Source organism: Pongo abelii, chromosome 4 (genome assembly GCF_028885655.2).
Source record: "Pongo abelii isolate AG06213 chromosome 4, NHGRI_mPonAbe1-v2.0_pri, whole genome shotgun sequence".
Lineage (NCBI taxonomy): Eukaryota > Metazoa > Chordata > Mammalia > Primates > Hominidae > Pongo > Pongo abelii.
The window spans coordinates 169,179,781-169,198,455 of NC_071989.2; the positions used below are offsets into that span (position 1 = coordinate 169,179,781).

Here is an 18,675-nt window from a genome sequence, read left to right on the forward strand (position 1 = left end):
CTCATTTTTGTACAATTTTGTTAGAAGCATTCCATAAGACTAGTGTGTGTGAGTAGTGGTGGGGCGTCAACGAATGTGGGCCAGATACATCATTTTCAGGTGTTAAGGGTGAGCCTGGTAAATATTGACGGGCTGCTGAAGTTTTTTGTGTATGGAAGAAACTGCTAAAGACCAGCCTTGTTGGTCAAGAAACTAGGCCTTCAATACTAGAGAAAGGGGTAGGCTTCAGAATCCGAGACAGCTAGCTTCATGTCCAGACTCCAACGGTTAGGATTTGTGTAGATTACCTGGAGTTAATTCCATGTGCTTTTTGTAAAATTTATATATCATCCATTACCCCGTGAAGTTCTTTTGAGGAAGAAGATAACATTATGACAATTACAGTACATAATTCTTGCACTCAAAGGCAACTATTATTGAGATAATAAAATCAAAGCTCAATCTGAGTAATGTCCTAGGCATTATGTTTTTCTTTTCTTTTTTTTTTTTTTTGAGACAGGGTCTCATTCTGTTGCCAAGGCTGGAGTGCAGTGGCGCAATCTCGGCTCACTGTAACCTCTACCTCCCGGGTTCAAGCAATTCTCATGCCTCAGCCTCCTGAGTAGCTGGGATTATAGGCGTGTGCCACCATGCCCAGCTAATTTTCATATTTTTCATAGAGACGGGGTTCTGCTATGTTGGCCAGGCTGACTAGGCATTACTTTTCCAAAATAAAACAGAAGACATGATTCTGGATATTACAGAATTCTTCCTAAATCTAAGTAAACCGGGCCTTACAGAAGAGGGAAAGAGGTCCAGAAAGGTTAGGTGACAAGATGCCGAAATTTTCTTAAACTCACGGAATCTAATCCAGGTTCCCCTCCCTGTCCCATAAACAACTTTTCTGCCAAATATTAGAAATAATGCTACAAACCACTCACAGTTAAGTATTGTCATTTATATATCTTTAACAAAAGATAAAATACAAAACAGACACAACATCAGCCTTTATGTTGAACCACCCTGTTTGGGTAGGAAAATGAACATTGTTTTTCATTCTTAAAGTAAATAAGAATTAAATCTATTTGCATTGGTGTTTAATTTCATACCAATCTAAAGCCAGACACTATGTATATCCAAAGTATTTGACAATTTGACTCAGTTACTCACACCACCATTTCTGAGATGCTGACTTAATGCAGTATCCTACAGGTGGTTTTTGGTAGTTTAGAAAAGCCAGTGGGCTGTTAAAAGTTGATATTCAGAGGTTTTGTTAGGTTGTTTTCACTGATTCCACTCTGTCAGTATTATCTTCACAGTGTTCTGAGAAGAGGCTTCAGGATCATGGCAATCTATTACTAATATCCCTACAAGCTATCCTTATAATTCTTTCAATAAACCAACTTCAGGTTTTGTTTTTTTGCAAATTTTACAAAGTAACAGCTGCTGGCTATAAATATTAGGATATTCTACAATTTAAAAAATCTAATATTCATGATTTTTACATAGGGGCAATCACAATGAAAACAAACGGTAACGTAAACCATATCCTCTATGATAAAGGAAAGGATTTCTACATCTAGACCTATGTCCAGAATGGTAAAAGACCTACTACTGATCAGTCAATATTGACCAAATGGTGAGAAAATAGTTGTTTTCCATTCAAAGACTAACACATTTAGTCTACTCCAGAGGCCAAGGAGAGAAAATCGCTTAAGCCCAAGACTGCAGGGCATTATGACTGTGTCTGTGAAAAGCCACTGCTCTCTAGCCTGGGCAACATAGCAAGATCCTATCTCTAAAAAAAATAAAAAATAAAAATAAATGTAGTCACAGAGTTGCTAGTAATTATTTTAAAAAAAACAAAGCCCTGTTTTTTTTCTCAAAACCAAGGTGTGCTAATACCAAATATAGGGCCACAAAAATCGAAGCAATAAAATTTGAAGCTTAATAAATGTAGAGAAAGAGACATTCTTAATAGGTAGAGAGCCAAGGCTTTTTTACACATGACTCACGTAAAACTGGTAATAGGCTGGGCGCAGTGGCTCATGCCTGTAATCTCAGCACTTTGGGAGGCCAAGGTGGGCGGATCACGAGGTCAGAAGATCGACCATCCTGGCTAACACGATGAAACCCTGTCTCTACTAAAAATACAAAAAATTAGCCAGGCATGGTGGCGGGCACCTGTAGTCCCAACTACTAGGGAGGCTGAGGCAGGAGAATGGTGTGAACCTGGGAGGCGGAGCTTGCAGTGAGCCGAGATCGCGCCACTGCACTCCAGCCTGGGCGACAGAGCGAGACTCCGTCTCAAAAAAAAAAAAACAAACTGGAAATAAAATCTTAATCCAATTTTAAATTCTATTCCCAAAAGCACACTTCATGTGCCTCTTCTTCTTTTCTGTTTCTTCAGTATGGAAAGGAGTGAACTTACTGTGAGGCATCTGAAATATTTATTAAAGCCAGGCAGCAAGAAGAATAAACAAGGATTTTTCTATCTACAATCATCAATATGAAGCTAAAAAGAATGTATCAGCTGCATCTATCTTGGATGGTCTTCTGACTAGTTACTACTGTCCAAGGAAAGAGGCCATGGGGTCATCTGGCCTCTGACGTTTCATTCTATATGCCTCCATTTCCTCTTCAGTAGGTTCCCGAGTTTCATACATGCTATTGTAAGGCCGCTTCCTCTCATCAATCTGCATGGTCTCCTTGACATGAAGAAGGCGGGCCTCTTCTGCGTTCAGTGCCTATAGTGAGAGGAATAAAATGCGTATCACAGCTCTACATCAGATGTCTTTTCTTCAAAAGTGGCAGAGTACCAACAGACCCCACTGAATATGAACTGCTCTATCAAAAACACAGATTGCCTGAAAGAGCTTTGGAGTCAGCCCTTCTACTGTCAAGCTACAACTAATCACTATTTGGCTTATACGATATTTTTACAGAGCACAAAACATTTTAGAACATTTTAAATAAATGTTGAAGAAATTTTATTTAATAACAAAAATTAAATGAGGTTCACTTTACTTATACAAGCTCACAAATGATGCTTCTGGTAGAGACTACAATTCTGACTTTTCTCAAGGACTTGTCGAAACTTACAAATTATGGAGCTAGAAGGCAATTCTTTCTGGTCAACATGCCTATAACTCTAAAATGCTTTATAATGCACATTTCTTCTGTCCATTAGTCATAATTACTAAATACTCCAAGAAGGCAATACCTACACCTCACAATATCTCCATTAATATAACTTGAGCAAATCACTCAGACTCTAGGCTTGTTTCATCATTGTAAAAATGCATTTGGAGACAGGACTAGATCATAGGCCATTACAAATAAAGGCCTTTACAAATAATACTGGCCAAGGGCGGTGGCTCATGCCTGCAATTCCAGCACTTTGGGAGGATGAGGTGGGCGGTTCACCTGAGCTCAGAAGTTTGAGACCAGACTGGGCAACATGGTGAAATCCTGGCTCTATAAAAAAATACAGAAATTAGCTGGGCATGGGGGCATGTGCCTGTAATCCCAGCTACTTGGGACACTGAGGCAGAAGAATTGCTTGAGCCTATGAGGCAGAGGTTGCAGCGAGCTGAGGTCGCGCCACTGCACTCCAGCCTGGGCAACAGAGCAAGACCCTGTCTCAAAAAAATAAAAACAACCCAAAAAACAAAGAATACTGTTACTTGTCACTTTTACTATTTAGACTTCACAAATTACCTTTTTCAATTTTTCATGCTTCTTTTCTTCATCATCACTATCTGAACTGCTCTTTCGATGCTTCTTCTTTTTCTTTTTCTTCTTCTTCTTTTCCTCTTTCAGTTTTTCTTGATGCAGCTGAAAGGGAGGATTGAAATGCAGTGTTATTAATGTGAAAACAAAGCTCGGGTGCACTACTTGGGAGGCTGAGGCACAAGAATCACTTGAACCCAGAAGGCGGAAGTTGCAGTGGGCCCAGACCGTGCACTGCACTTGAGCCTGGCCGACAGAATAAGATTCTGTTTCAAAAGAAAAAAAAACTCAGGTGCAGGTTTTAAAGCCCTCCCTCCAGGACTTAAAAATTCAGGACAAATGATTATCAACTTACCTCCATGAGGGTTTGAGGTTTTTTCACAGATTCTTCCCCAGTTATATCATTTATAATACATTCATCAGAGTTCTGTGGGAAATACATGTAATTTGAGTTGAGTGTCATAGTTACTAATCATCTAAGAACAAGTTAAAATTTGAAACATGAGACAATATGTTTTAGTTTGACTTAGGAGCTTCGGTTGTTTTATACCTTTAAGAACCAAAGACAATTACTTACAACAATCTCCTTCCCAGCTTCTCCAGTACAATAGGAATACTTGAAAAAAGAGTGACAGCATTTGTATCCCCATCGGCCTTCTTTCCAGTACGATCCCCAGATATGCTGCAGAGAGAGAAATTAAAAAGCTTAAAAAGAAAGCTGAAATTAGAAACTTCTGTATACTGTTGATAGGAGTATAAAATAATACAGCCTGTTAAAGGTAATTTGGGAGAAAAATTATGGGGATTCAAGGCTGGCTAACAGGGAGAAGGTAGTCTGACCTGAAGTGTGAGAAGCAGGACCTGTAGTTACAAAACTCTTAATTCTATTCCCAAAAGCCTATAAAAAAATTTAGGATATCTGACTTCTCTTGAAAAACGTAGGAGTGGGAAATTCCGGGCCTATATAACCACTTGGCAATAATCAGCTGTTGCTGAACAGTGGATGCCCCATTAGATAGGGCTTGTGTTCTCCAGTTTGTACAATTTGCCTGGCTCACTTCACTCATGTATGATCACTGGTCTGGCTCCTATAGGGAGTTAGGTTTTTGACCCTCAACTAAGAGAGACAATTGTAGTTTGGTTACTTCAAGAGAACAGCAAAGGACAATATATGCTTTATGATGTTTACAATGCAATATGAATATACTACATTAACTTATTAAATATTCTTGTCAAAATATTTAACATATCCAATCAAGCTGTTAGACCTAAATTCCTATTTATAAAACATACAGGGATAAAGAAACAAGTTATATAACACTACTAGGAACCAGTCAATACAGAATATGAGATAATTTACAAACTAATTGGCCTATTCTGTTAAATGGTCACCGTCATGAAAATGAAGAGATGCACTCTAGAAAAGAGATATAATAACCAAATAATGATCAAAAGAAATTTGAAATGAATTCTGACTAAAACAAAAAAATAGGTGTTAAAGGCATTTTTCTGTATATTTTGGAAAATGTGATTAATGACTAGATATTAGGTGATATAGAATTAATGTTAATTTTCTAAAGTGCAATAATGTCGATGTGGTTATATAGAAGAGAATTCTCATTTTAAGGAGATATGTGATACAGCGTTTATGGATAAAATGTCATGATACATATAATTTCCAAATGTTTCAGTCAAATAAATGTATACATAAACTATACGTGTGTATATATGTGTATTTTACATATATATGTAAAAGAGTGTGCATATGCACACAAACAACTAGACAAAGCATATAAGGCAATATGTTAAAAATTTCAGAATTTAGATGATGGGTATATAGATGAACATAGTATTCCTTCAAAATTTTTCTATTTTTGAAAAAATTCCATGAAACAGAGTTAAAAAAATTTTTTTTTTAAAGCATAGAGCATACAAATGGTTAGCTAATAAAGTTGTAGTGGAAAAAAGCAATACAGAGCAAAACCAACAAGGACACAAAACTGTTCCAGTTTAGCACATACTGTGTGATTGTGGATCTTCACATCCTCCTCATACTTAGAGCAGGCAACAGCCCGCTCCTGTCCTTTGATGACTGTCCCATGTCTTGAGTACTCCACATAGTCTTCAGTCTGGGCTAAAAGCAATTCAGCTGGAGGGGCATCCAAATGTTCTTGGCCACCATACTAAAAGGACATTGGACATTATTCAATACATTTTACAACCTGATTTGCATTTAAATTTCCAGAAAACATTTATTTCTAATCAGAAAGAAAGGGAACATTCTTTACTGGGTTTTGTTATAGAAAGCACAATAGGAAAAAAAAAAGTCACAAATTTTTTCTGAGGCAAATAGAAGATGTCTCAGTTGCTATCCATCTGTTGAGTACAGTAAGTTACAAGATGGCCATAAATTCCTCTTATCCTTGTATACATGCCCTTTTGCCACAGGGCTTTGCTTTTCTTCCCATCAAGAGACAAAGTCTTTCTCTATCCCTTGAATCTGGGCCTGGCCATGTTACTTGCTTTGACCAATGGGAAGTTGGCAAATGTGATGCAAGCAAAGGCACTTATGTACCACAGCACACTTTTTGCTGCCACTCTCTAGAACTCTGAGAATGCCATTTTAAAAAGCTGCGCTACCCTACTAGAGGATGAAAGACCACATGGGGTGGAGATGAGCTGTCCCAGAAGAGGTCCCCTTAGGACAATTAGCCTGTTAACTGCTAAACACGAGAGTGAGGCCATCTTAGTTCATCATCTAACCTCAGCTGAGCAAGCCCAGACCAGGACACTTGGCCAACTGTGAGAAATAATAAATGTTTATTTTAAGCTACTAAGATTTGAGGTAGCTTGTTTTGCTGCAAAAGCTCATATAAAATTGTATACCATCTGACTAAGAGAAAGGAAGAAAAGGACTATTCTTCATGGATTAAGAGGGCTCTCTTTGCATTATTTTCCAAATGTAAAACTAATGCTTATTAACTGGTAACTTCTCTTTAACAGAAGTTCTTCTTTAGCATTTTGGTCAAAATTACCTTTTCTAGGATGCTTTCTTTCTGCTGTTCTTTGAAATCTTCTTTTTTGACTTTGAAGGACTTATACAACAGCTCTAGCTTTGTAGGATCTGCCTGTAGATGCACTTCAGATCCCTTGTCATAGGCTTCCCATGCAAACACTAGAGTAATTCAAAACATCTTAATAAGTTGGCAGCTGCATTACTGTATGCTTCTTGAAAACAAGCTTTAAACAATCCAAACGTCTTATGAGCTGATATAAAATGCCTTGACATAGAGGAAACACTTACACTGTGTCTGAGCCATTGAAATGGTATCTCCTGTGTACCTAACAAAGTTATCTCCAGCATAACTCACTCTGTAAATACAAATAAAGAAAATGTTTCAGAGATTGATTTAAGGAAAATTAATTCATAAAACTGAATCTGAATTAAAATGAACACCATCTATGGTCAGGTCAGAAAACAATTAACTTTCCCTCATCTTGAAATCTGTACATTTAACTTGATACTTACTCATCTGGATTCTTTCCTGCATTGGCATAAGGATTCTCTCTCATTGCTCTAGTTTTTGGATCATAGTAGGCAGAATTTGGATCTAAATTCCTCAAATACTAGAAGAAAAAAATATTTAAAGAATAAATTAATGTTTACTCACAGCAAAAAGATTTCAGCAGACTAGTTGGAGGAGTTGAACATGATCAATTAAATAAATGTGTGTATACATTTCTGGGGTACAGGTGAAGAGAAAAAACAGAATGAAACCTTATCTTAGAATGACTCTGACTATATTATCCATATGCTACCCAGAGTCGATAAAATTTATGCTGGGAAGACAAGTATTTTTCATTTATTTATTTATTTATATTATTATTATTATACTTTAAGTTTTAGGGTACATGTGCACAATGTGCAGGTTAGTTACATATGTATACATGTGCCATGCTGGTGTGCTGCACCCATTAACTCGTCATTTAGCATTAGGTATATCTCCTAATGTTATCCCTCCCCCCTCCCCCCACCCCACAACAGTCCCGTGTGTGATGTTCCCCTTCCTGTGTCCATGTGTTCCCATTGTTCAATTCCCATCTATGAGTGAGAACATGCGGTGTTTGGTTTTTCGTCCTTGCGACAGTTTACTGAGAATGATGATTTCCAATTTCATCCATGTCCCTACAAAGGACATGAACTCATCATTTTTTATGGCTGCATAGCATTCCATGGTGTATATGTGCCACATTTTCTTAATCCAGTCTATCATTGTTGGACATTTGGGTGGGTTCCAAGTCTTTGCTAATGTGAATAGTGCCGCAATAAACATACATGTGCATGTGAAGACAAGTATTTTTCAAATATGTATGTTAAGTTGACAAGACTTACTTTTGCAATATCTTCTCGAATCCTGAGATTCCGGACAGTAATTCGTCTCTTGGAGTCAAAATTCTGTCCAGGCATGTCAATATCATCTGCATATTTATCTTCATCCTCATCTTCACTATTATGATCTTTTTCCTAAAAGAGGGAGAGGAAGGAAAAAAAAGTAAGAAGAAAGCAGCATGTAGTTCTTTTTTTTCCCTTTCCCTTTAACCAAACCCTTATTTACTTCTGTTCTTTAAAAGCTATTATTAGTGTTATTTATTATTAGCCATCAGAAATTTAAAAATTTAACATATACTCAGAGACAGCAAATATGTATTACCGTCTGAGAATTTGGTTCCTCTTCTCCCCACTGGTGTTTTGGAGAATTCTGCATCATGAAAGAAGAAAAATAATTCATGATTTCATTCCACTTAATCCAATTAACACTTAAAAAATAGTTAAGATAATAAAACTTAATTCTAACTGAACAAACTCTCACATTTCTCAGTTGTAATAAGCACAAAAATTCTGAATACAAGAGTGCCATTGTAAATAATTTTATTAGACTGTCTATAAAGCCAGCAAATTTCAAGAGAATTTTAATTAAGATTATAATCACAAAATGGTAACAGAAAGATTAAGATGACCAAAGTACCCAATAAATATTAATTTCTAAATGTGTTAGTTTTCAGACATACTGTATTCATTAAACGTTACTAGTTTCCTAGTAAGTCCAAAAAGAAAATATTACTGGGTTCATGTCTTCACAGCCAAAGTGAAGTTTGGGCAATGAAAAAAAATCTACAGGTGACACAATATTGTAATTTAAGGAGAGGCCAAACTCCTTGTCACAAGGATACACTTTTCTTTGCTAGCAATTGGTCAGAATACTTTCTAACTCCACAGAACGCCTATACTAACGTGGTATTTCATCATGTCCCTTCATAAAGGCTTCAAAGATTAAAAATACTTAAAAAGAAAAAAGAATACATTATAGCATTAGTGAGGAGATGTAGAAACACGTGTATGTATATATACTATATAGATAGAAGCATAAATCTGCATAGCTTTTCTGAATGATGGCTAAGTGATATGTCATAAAAATTTTAGAAATACAAACTCACTGAAATACACTTCTAGAAGGTTATCCTAGTATCATGTCAATTATATAAAGATGTGTAAGAATGTGATGTGAGTGTTGTATATGTGCAATGTTTTTTCAAAACATTGGGAAAAAATCAAATTAATAGATCACTGGTTATATAATTTATTGTACTCCATGGAACACTGAACAGCCAGTAAAAGTGACTCTACCCAAGGGGCAGAAAAGTATGTATCATTTCCTAACTTTTTTGATTAAAAAAAAAGGGAGGGGAGAGGAAGGTGGGATAAGAGTATATATTTGTATTTGTATTTATTCAAGACAGTCTGAAAGGAGCCACACACATACACAACAGAGTTGGGGCGAGGGGAAGTTTAGTGTTAGGGTGGATAGAAACAGGGGTGGAGAGACTTCACTGTGCATCTTCTTAAATTGTTTTAATTTTTGAGCCATGTGAATTCATACAAAAATAAATGATGCTATAGGTCTATAAATATAGACAGAAAACACGTTCTCACTGTACTCTATGTTGTTAAATTAAAAAAGAAGGTAACAAATGAATATATAAAGATGGATTCATGTAAGAAACATTTTGTATTCTAGCACACATGAACAGGTATATGTGGACAAGAGAGACCTGGAAAGGCCTACTTCAAAATGTTCATAATTAACACAGGGGATATTTTGTTTTTTATATAATGTTCTAATTTTTTTCACTTAATATGTGTTACTTTCAAAATCAGAAATATATTTTGTAAAAAATAATTTTTTTGAGTTACCACTATTTTCTAGTTCACCAAAGACATTTACATACATTTCTATAGTGACAACTAAGTCTCTAAATCTACTATATGTGGTTCATCTTAATATCCAAGCATCCAAGTGGGCAAAAATCATTAGCCCCTTACATACATGAAGTATCTTTACTGGGGAAATAAATTACACTATGTTTACAACAAACAACAGAGAATATATTAGAACAAAAGAAACAGGCCCTTTTTCTTTTCCCAAAGTTAGTAATAAATAAAAATAACCACAACAATAATAGCTACTAATTACCCAGTGTTTACTATGTGATATGTATATAAACTTCCTGGGGGTAGGTGTTGTCATTTCTATTTCAGACATACTAAACTGCAGTTCAGAGAGGCAAATTAACTTTTTCTGTTTTTTTTTTTTTTTTTTTTTGAGACGGAGTCTTGCTCTGTCGACCAGGCTGGAGTGCAGTGGCGCGATCTCAGCTCGCTGCAAGCTCCGCCTCTCAGGTTCACGCCATTCTCCTGCTTCAGCCTCCCGAGTAGCTGGGACTACAGGTGCCCGCCACCACGCCTGGCTAATTTTTTGTATTTTTTAGTACAGATGGAGTTTCACCATGTTAGCCAGGATGGTCTCAATCTCCTGACCTCGTGATCCACCCGCCTCGGCCTCCCAAAGTGCTGGGATTATAGGCATGAGCCAACACGCCCGGCAGGCAAATTCACTTTTCAAAAGAGCGTGTATCTCTCATGGAGCTGAGACAGATTTTGTTTTCATTTTATTTATTTATTTATTTATTGAGATACAGTCTCACTCTGTCGTCCAAGCTAGAGTGCAGAGGCGTGATCTCGGCTCACTGCAACCTCTGCCTCCTGGGTTCAAGCGATTCTCCCGACTAGCTGGGACTACAGGTGCTCGCCACCACACCCAGCTAATTTTTGTATTTTTAGTAAAGATTAGGTTTCACCATGTTAGCCAGGCTAGTCTCGAACCCCTGACCTCAGATGATCCACCCGCCTCGGCCTCCCAAAGTGCTGGGCTTACAGGTGTAAGCCATCGCACCCGGCCAGAGATGGATTTTAAACACCTATCTGGTAACTTAGGCTGTTAACTTGCCTGATAGGTTACCTTAGTAACTTGGTAACTGCTTACTTGGTAATTATTTCAAGTTCTGTTTGCTTTGTTACTTATACATGGTTTAGAGTCCCTTTTAGAAATTTAAACTAAAAAACTATAAATGTTTACTATTTATTTGTGCCTAGATTTGTTAAAAAGAAACTTGACAACTCGAATATGCATAATATATTTACTCTATTGACAAGGATTTTAAAAAAAGAAAAAAAAAACTGGCTGCAATAGACCTTTCATTCATATAAAAAATGTTTTGCCCAGTTATATAACTAATACATATTCATTGTGGAAAATGCAGAAAATACTAAAGAAAAAGGATAGAAAGAAAAATTCATAAATCCTACGTTAAATAAAAACTAGTGTTCTGGTCTTTTTTTCTGTGTGATAATATTATACTATCTTTTCATATATTATTCAAATAACAAGTGTTAACCAGTGTTGTTAATGAAGTCTTGAGAAATGCCATTTTAAGAACTACACAGTGTTATACCATGCAGATGCACTTAACCAATTCCGTGTTCCTGGACATTTAAGCTATTTCAATTTCTTTACTATTGTGAAAAATGCTGTAGTATCTTTATGCATAAAGATTTTTCTGAACTCTAGAAAATTCTTTAGGATGGATAGATCTAATAATTTAACTTGAAAAAGTTAAGTGTATGTCTGTGTGTGTCTAAATATAAATAGTGGCAATATTGTTCCCAAACTGACTGCATCAATTTATATTTCTATGAACTGTATACAAAGTATCAGTTTTATTTTTCTCCCAATAGCATTTCTCTCTTCCTCTCTAACTGAAGAGCTATAAAATGAATTCTTGTTTCAATTTTCATTTCTTTGTTTAAAAGAAATGAAACTTTTTTTATTGATCATTTTCATTACTTACAGCCTGTTCCACTAATTTTCCTGAGGCTAATTCCTCTTGGAGTTTCTGGGCTTTCAATGTTCGTTTTGCCTTTGAAAGAAAAAAAAAAAGAAAGAAAAAGTAAACATTTAAATTTTACTTACAACATGCAAGTCACCACCTAAATTTTTATATATTTAAAATGAATAACTTTAAATTAATTTACTTCAGAAAAGGTCACTGAACAAACCTATCTCTTTGGGATTTCTTGTAGCCCTAGACCTATTACTCTATAAAGAGCAGGAGTTATACAGTGTTTGAACCAGGTATTAATGTAAATTGAGCCAAATGGCATCAGTAGTAAATTGCAGGGAGCAAGCCCTGACAAAAACAAGCAGTTGCCACAGAACTCTAGATGACTGACTCCTACCAGGCAGGCATGGGGTTACCATATATTACAATGTTCAAGAAAAGATGAAATCCAGATTTTTATATGAAATCTTATAATTTTAAAATGATACCTCTAATTAAAAAAAAAAAAAGGCAGTGTGACTATGACTTCAAAGGAATAAAGGTGAATAGGTCAAATCATAACAGTAAAAACTGAAGGTGGGTTAAAATAAAATAAAATTTTCAGAAACAAATTATCCATTCCCTTTCTACTACTCCCAAATGCTATGGGAGGCAACTATAAAATAGGTTCATTGGCAAGCTATAGCTTGGGGCCATACATTTCTAACCTCACAAAACCAAAAGCTTTGGACACTAATCTGTCTTCATGCTTCCAATATCTTTTGCTACCTAAGTCAGGGAGTAAAGGACAATATAAGAATCAAATAAGAAGAAACTGTTGGCAAGTATGGCTAGCACACTATTTCCTTTACTCAATATTACAATTATAAAGGTAGCCTATACAGTAGTACTACTACTATTATAAAAATGCTACCATTTTTAATGTGCTTCAAGATTTGAAAAGTAGAGCTACTAGAGATTCAGCAAAAGGACAATTCTTTAAAAACCCCAGGAAAGCAGGCAATTTTGCTCACCAAATCAACTTTGGCATACTCTTCAACAATTTTCATGTGTTCTTCTGGATTGTAGCCATTCCACCGATCCCTCTTCCCATCATAGTCAAACATCAGTTGAGGCTGGACATGTTCATCTGGAGCTATATTAGTACCTGTAAATTTGGCTCCAACTCGCCTAGGTCTCTAAAAACAGAGTAAGATTTAATCTTTTCCTAAGTGCTTATGGCTCAAAGGAAAACTTCATACAACTTTTACAGAGTGGGCACTTTACAATCTATTCAATTATCAGTTAGTCTTACAGTAGAAAATTTTGTTGGTGTTGAACCAATTCCACTGAAACTAATTTTTATTTAACTTGTACCTAAATATAGGTGATTTCAGAAAAAGAGAAGTAAGCTCTCTGACAAAGAAAAAAGAAAGACTCTGACAATGGTTTTCAAAATTTTCAAAAGTGAACTTACCTCAAAGCAGTCTTTCTTTTTGTGTGTCATGGCCCCACAATTTTCACATGCTCCTTTGCGGTACTTAGTAATTATGGAATTCTATAAATATATATAAAGAAAAACAAAGAAAATGTCTTAACCACATAAGTTAGAAACAACTTTGACTGCCATTACTATTTTGTCTAGTGAAATGATTTCTTTGTTAAAAGGAAAATGAGTTAGAGTCTCCACACATTTATAAATGTGGAAGTTTAAAGACTTCAGGAGTATAAAATTTATAAAAGAAATACAAAGATAAAATAGTAATGCACTGTGAATTTCAATACCAGATAAAGGGTTTTATTATCTGTTTCTACTTTAAATAGTATTGCATTAAAAATTCTTACATTAAGTTCTTAAACTCTCCATATCCATGAAGATGTATACAGGTTGCCTACATACCTCTTTTACACCCCTCTTGTACCATTCTCCAGATGAGCTGAACTGCTTTTGTTTTTCTGGTTGTGGTCTCTGGTGTTTTAAAGTAGGTCTTTTTGAAGGATCAATATACCATGGCACTGAAGAAATATACTGAGGAATATGGGGGTTGATGTCTCTGTAATAAAAGTAAAAAAAAAAAAAAAATTTAAGGATAAAGTTGGAAAACAATCAGTATTACAATTACAAAGGTAGCTTATACAAAATCTAAGAACAGAAATATTGCAGTGGTAGGGGAAAAAGAATAAGGTTGCTATCTCTATACTATAATAAAGAATAATTAAAAATAAAGAAGTAATTTATTTTATAGTGAAAATATTTCCAACTAAGAAACTAAGAATAGTGATATAACTGAAGGCGGACAAGAGAGGAAGGAAAATAGAGATGTGTGTTAGTAATCTAAATCTTCTATTACAAGAAGTTTTGGTTCAAATAATGTCTACAGTCAATTAATTAAAATAATTGTGTAGGTATTATTATCTAGAGATGTGATGGTAACAACCAGAAAAACTCAAAATAGATTTAACAGCAGTCACTTCTGTAGAGCAGGCCAGGGGTGGGAAGGGTAAAAAAGGACTGTTGCTATTCAATATAAGCCCTTCAACATAATTTCATTATTAAACCAAAATTAAAAACAAAAATGACATAAATGATGAAGAGAGGTTCCTCTCAAAGAAAAGGATGAAAAATTAATAAACTAAGTAGACATAGACATGAATTTGAATTCTGAATGAACGGATCATACAAAAAATTAAGTACTTACTTTCCTTCTTCATCAACTTCTGCAGGAGCATTGCCCAATTTTCGCTGTTCTTCTAGCTCCTTCTTCTTTCTCCAGTCCTCTCTGGTCATCTTCTTTGGTTCTTCCAAACTCATTTCTTTGGACCCCGATAGGGGTGCAGCATTAACTGCATCTACAACCGTGGCTGACATGGTTATCTGGCCTCCTCTAGGAAAAGAAGTCAAATTTACAGTAAAAAGTAGGCCTTCATGAATTCACTCAAACTACCAAAAATACATCCTAATAATATATACTGTTTCATATGTTTTTTTTTCTCCTATGGTATGTGTAAGGAAGAGTCTCTTCCCCCTCCTCAAGGTCTCTATATACTGTTAGCACTGTTTCTTTCTCAACTCCAATTTACAAATGGAGAGAGACACACACGTGTATTTAAAATTTCACAGGACTCTTTTCTCATATATATCCTTAATCCCTCTTTCTGTGTATGTGTCTCAAACTTTTCTAACACAGTAACTCTTAATGAGAGAAAAGAGGGTCCTATCTCTGTACCCCTTCAAGAACAAACATCTCAAGAGTTATCTATATTCACTGCCTCCATTTCCTCACCTTCTACTTTCATCCTTACTCACTCTAACTTAGCCCTCCACTCCCTACCATTCTAAACAAAAGAGTTACATCATTAAGTCATCAAGGACCATTGTGCTAAATCCAATGGACATTTTTCAGCTCTGTTCCTTCCCTTTTTATATATTATGCTTGACTTCCCTGACACTACATTCTCTTGGTTTTTCTTTTTCTTTTTTTTTCTGGAGACAGAATCTCGCTTTGTTGCCCAGGCTGGAGTGCAGTGGCAGGATCTCAGCTCACTGCAACCTCCGCCTCCCAGGTTCAAGCAATTCTCCTGCCTCAGTCTCCCGAGTAGCTCGATTACAGGTGCCTGCCACCATGCCCAGCTAATTTTTTCGTATTTTTTGTAGTGACAGGATTTCACCACACTGGCCAGGCTGCTCTCAAACTCCTGATCTCAGGCCATCTGCCCACCTTGGCCTCTCAAAGTGCTGGGATTACAGGCGTGAGCCACCGTGCCTGGCCCTCTTGGTTTTTCTTGTACCTCTCTTGTCATCAAATTTTGCCCAGTTATTTAATGCTGGATTCTTCAAGGCTCAGTCAGCACCTTTTAAGCCACTCTAAACTCCCACTAATGGATAAGCTCATTTACTTCCAAGGCTTCAATGGTCACAATACAACACTGCTGGCTCTCCAACTTATTTTTCTATAAAATAAAAAATAATAAAGGAACAATGTATTTTTCTATTCAAGACTTTTTATCTGAGCTTCAGATACATATATCCAATTGCTTACTTGACATCTCCACTTAGAGGCCAGAGGCATTTAAACTCAATACATCTTAATTCAATCTCATGATCTTCCCTCTGAAATCTAATCTCCTACTGTTCCCTATCTTAATGAAAGACACCACCATCCGTCCCTTTACATTAAGTGCTTCAGCTTATCCCTACATCTATCTCATCACTAAGAACCGTTATTTTCACCTTTTGAGTATCATTCAAATGCATCTACTTCTTTCCATTCTTACTGCTACCACCCTAGTGTAAGTTATTACTTTTTCCTACTTACTGGACTCTTCTGATTCCCTCCAATCAATTCTCCACATTGCAGTGTTAATTTTTCAAAACACAAATCTGATCATATCATGTCTGACATGGTTTGGCTGTGTCCCCAGCCAAATCTCATCTTGAATTGTACTCCTGTAATTCCCAAGTGTTGTGGGAGAGACCGCGTGAGAGATCACTGAATCATGGCGGCAGTTGCTCCCATACTGTTCTCCTGGTACTGAACAAGTTTCACGAGATCTCATGGTTTGATAAAGGGAAACCCGTTTTGCTTGGCTCTCATTCTCTATTGTCGCCACCATGTGAGAGGTACCTTTCACCACGTTTGTGAGGCCTCCCCAGCCACGTGGAACTGTTAAGTTCAACAAACTTACTTCTTTTGTAAATTGCCCGGTCTGGGGTATGTCTTCATTGGCAATGTGAAAACAGACTAATACAATGTCCTACTGCCCAAGCTTAAAATCCTCCAATGCAGTACCGTCCAAAAATTCAATACAGCACCATCTAAGAGAAATACAATGCTAGTCCCATATGTAATTTTATGTTTTCCAGTAGTCACATTAAAAAAGTAAAAATAAACAGCTAAAATTACTTTTACAAGATTTTATTTAATGTAATATATCCAACATATTATAATTGCAAATTTGAATTAGAAAAAAACAACTCTGTCTTTAAAAGTTGATATGGGTTTCACACTTATTTAAATTAATCACATTTCCAGTCTCAATAACCACAAGTGGCTAATAACTACCATAATAAATAGTGACAGCTGGGTGCGATGGTTCACACCTGTAATCCCAGCACTTTGGGAGGCCGAGGCGGGCGGATCACCTGAGGTAAGGAGTTTGAGACCAGCCTGGCCAACCTGGCGAAACCCCATCTCTAATAAAAATACAAAAAATCAGCCGGGCGTGGTGGCGTGCACCTGTAATCCTAGCTACTCGGGAGGCTGAGACAGGAGAATCACCTGAACCCAGGAGGCCAAGGTTGCAGTGAGCTGATATTGAGTCACTGCACTCCAGCCTGGGCGACAGAGCTAGACTACGTCTCAAAAAAAAAAAAAAAAAAAAAAAAAAAAAAGTGACGCTCCAAAGGATTTTATCATTCGTACTCTAAAAACTGACATCTTTTTAACACAACTACATGGTCCACCATGGTCTGGCACCTGCCTACCCTCCAGCCTCACCATTACAACTATCCCCGCTTCCTTCTCTACTAGCTACATAGACCTTGTTGTAGTTCCTCTAGTTCCTCTAACACACCGTGCTCCCTGTAGACACTGGGCCTTTACACAAGCCCTTTCCCAGCGGAAAGTGCTCAATGCCTGGGGGTCTACGATGCTTCTCAAAGGTGTGCTCTTCTATGTCTGACCTATAGAAAACCTCCAAATATATTTGTGTAACATATAAACTGATGGCCTAAATATACTGCGAAGAGAAGCAGAACAACGGTAAATTTAATCTTTATTAAAACAGCTACCATTTCTCGAGCCTACCGTGTATCACCTCATCTAATCTTCACAACAAGCCCAGTACATAGGTCTGATGAACACCATTTTACAGTGAAGAAACAGGTTCTGAGAGGTAAGATCCTCAGCCAAGAACACATTGTAGTAAGAAATAAGGACTTCAAACACAAGTCTGTCTGACTCCAAAGTCAGTTCTCTAAACCAGTATGTTACACTTGTCCACAGAACATTGGCTTCTGGGCCTGAAATATTAAAAACTAAAACTGAATAAAGTATTATAGTCACCAAGCTGTACTCACTAGTTTCCGTCGCTGTGGAGGGGCCTATTTTCTCCAACTAAAAACAGTAACAGCTCCCACTTACTGAGGGCTTACGTAAGACACTGTTTAGCGCTTTACTTACATAGATGTTTTCATTTATACCCTCATGATACCCCACTGAAGTCGGATCATCTCGACTTAACAGGAAAAACTGAAGCTCAAGTAAATTTTTCAGGCGAGGAAATACAGTCTGTCAACTTGGGTACTGGAAGCAGCTTTCCCTGCTCGCAGTCCGTGGTTGCTCAAAGTCTTCGAGGCCACCGCCACAAAGGCGACACTCTCATAGTTATCCCGACTGTTTCCCTGAAGACGCAGGCCTGGTCTGGCAGGGCACGAGTGCCACGAATGGGTCTCAAGACAGTGGCTTCCTTTTCGGTCCCCCGTCCTCGCTCCCTCAACACCTGAGGGCTCATCACCCCCGTGAAGACATATCCAGTAATTAGGAGCCTTCGACCTACTTTCTCAGGTTCCCCAACTCCCCGTCGCCCGCAAGTTCTAGCAATATTTTCTTACCCACTCCCGCCGCAGCTGGCCCCGAGTCCATCCGACAGAAGCCAAGCCAATCTCGTAATGTTTACTTCCGGGTTTTCGCCTTATTCCGGCGGCCACAGCGGTAACTTCCGGATGATCGGCACATGCGCACTAAT

General features: G+C 37.1%; 1 protein-coding gene across 3 annotated transcripts; it reads right to left on the bottom strand.

Moving 5' to 3' along the window:
- Positions 1-916: 916 nt before the first annotated feature.
- SLU7 (SLU7 homolog, splicing factor) lies at positions 917-18,669 on the bottom strand. Of its 3 annotated transcripts, none has more exons than XM_009241256.4 (16): positions 18,542-18,669; positions 14,628-14,813; positions 13,829-13,982; positions 13,406-13,486; positions 12,963-13,127; positions 11,959-12,027; positions 8,424-8,471; positions 8,105-8,236; positions 7,241-7,338; positions 7,016-7,083; positions 6,747-6,886; positions 5,733-5,894; positions 4,289-4,393; positions 4,067-4,138; positions 3,700-3,816; positions 917-2,726 (listed from the first exon to the last, which is right to left on the bottom strand). In XM_009241256.4, exons 2-16 carry the CDS (start codon positions 14,795-14,797, stop codon positions 2,547-2,549), a joined length of 1,761 nt encoding a protein of 586 aa, XP_009239531.1. In that variant the 5' UTR covers positions 14,798-14,813; positions 18,542-18,669; the 3' UTR covers positions 917-2,546. The 3 variants fall into 3 exon arrangements, with proteins under 3 accessions (XP_009239531.1, XP_009239530.1, XP_054412151.1); XM_009241255.4 differs by having other exon boundaries at positions 18,111-18,601; XM_054556176.2 differs by lacking the exon at positions 18,542-18,669 and adding an exon at positions 16,615-16,745.
- Positions 18,670-18,675: the final 6 nt, after the last annotated feature.

Bases quoted from the DNA above. Each gene is read 5' to 3' on its own strand.
- SLU7 (XM_054556176.2), bottom strand. From the start codon at position 16,652: ATGAAGACATACCCCAGACCGGGCAATTTACAAAAGAA. The intron at 13,487-13,828 runs GTATGTAGGCAA...ATATATTTATAG, and splicing joins ACAAGAGGGGTGTAAAAGAG to AATTCCATAATTACTAAGTA. The intron at 3,817-4,066 runs GTAAGTTGATAA...CCTCCCTTTCAG, and splicing joins AACCTCAAACCCTCATGGAG to CTGCATCAAGAAAAACTGAA.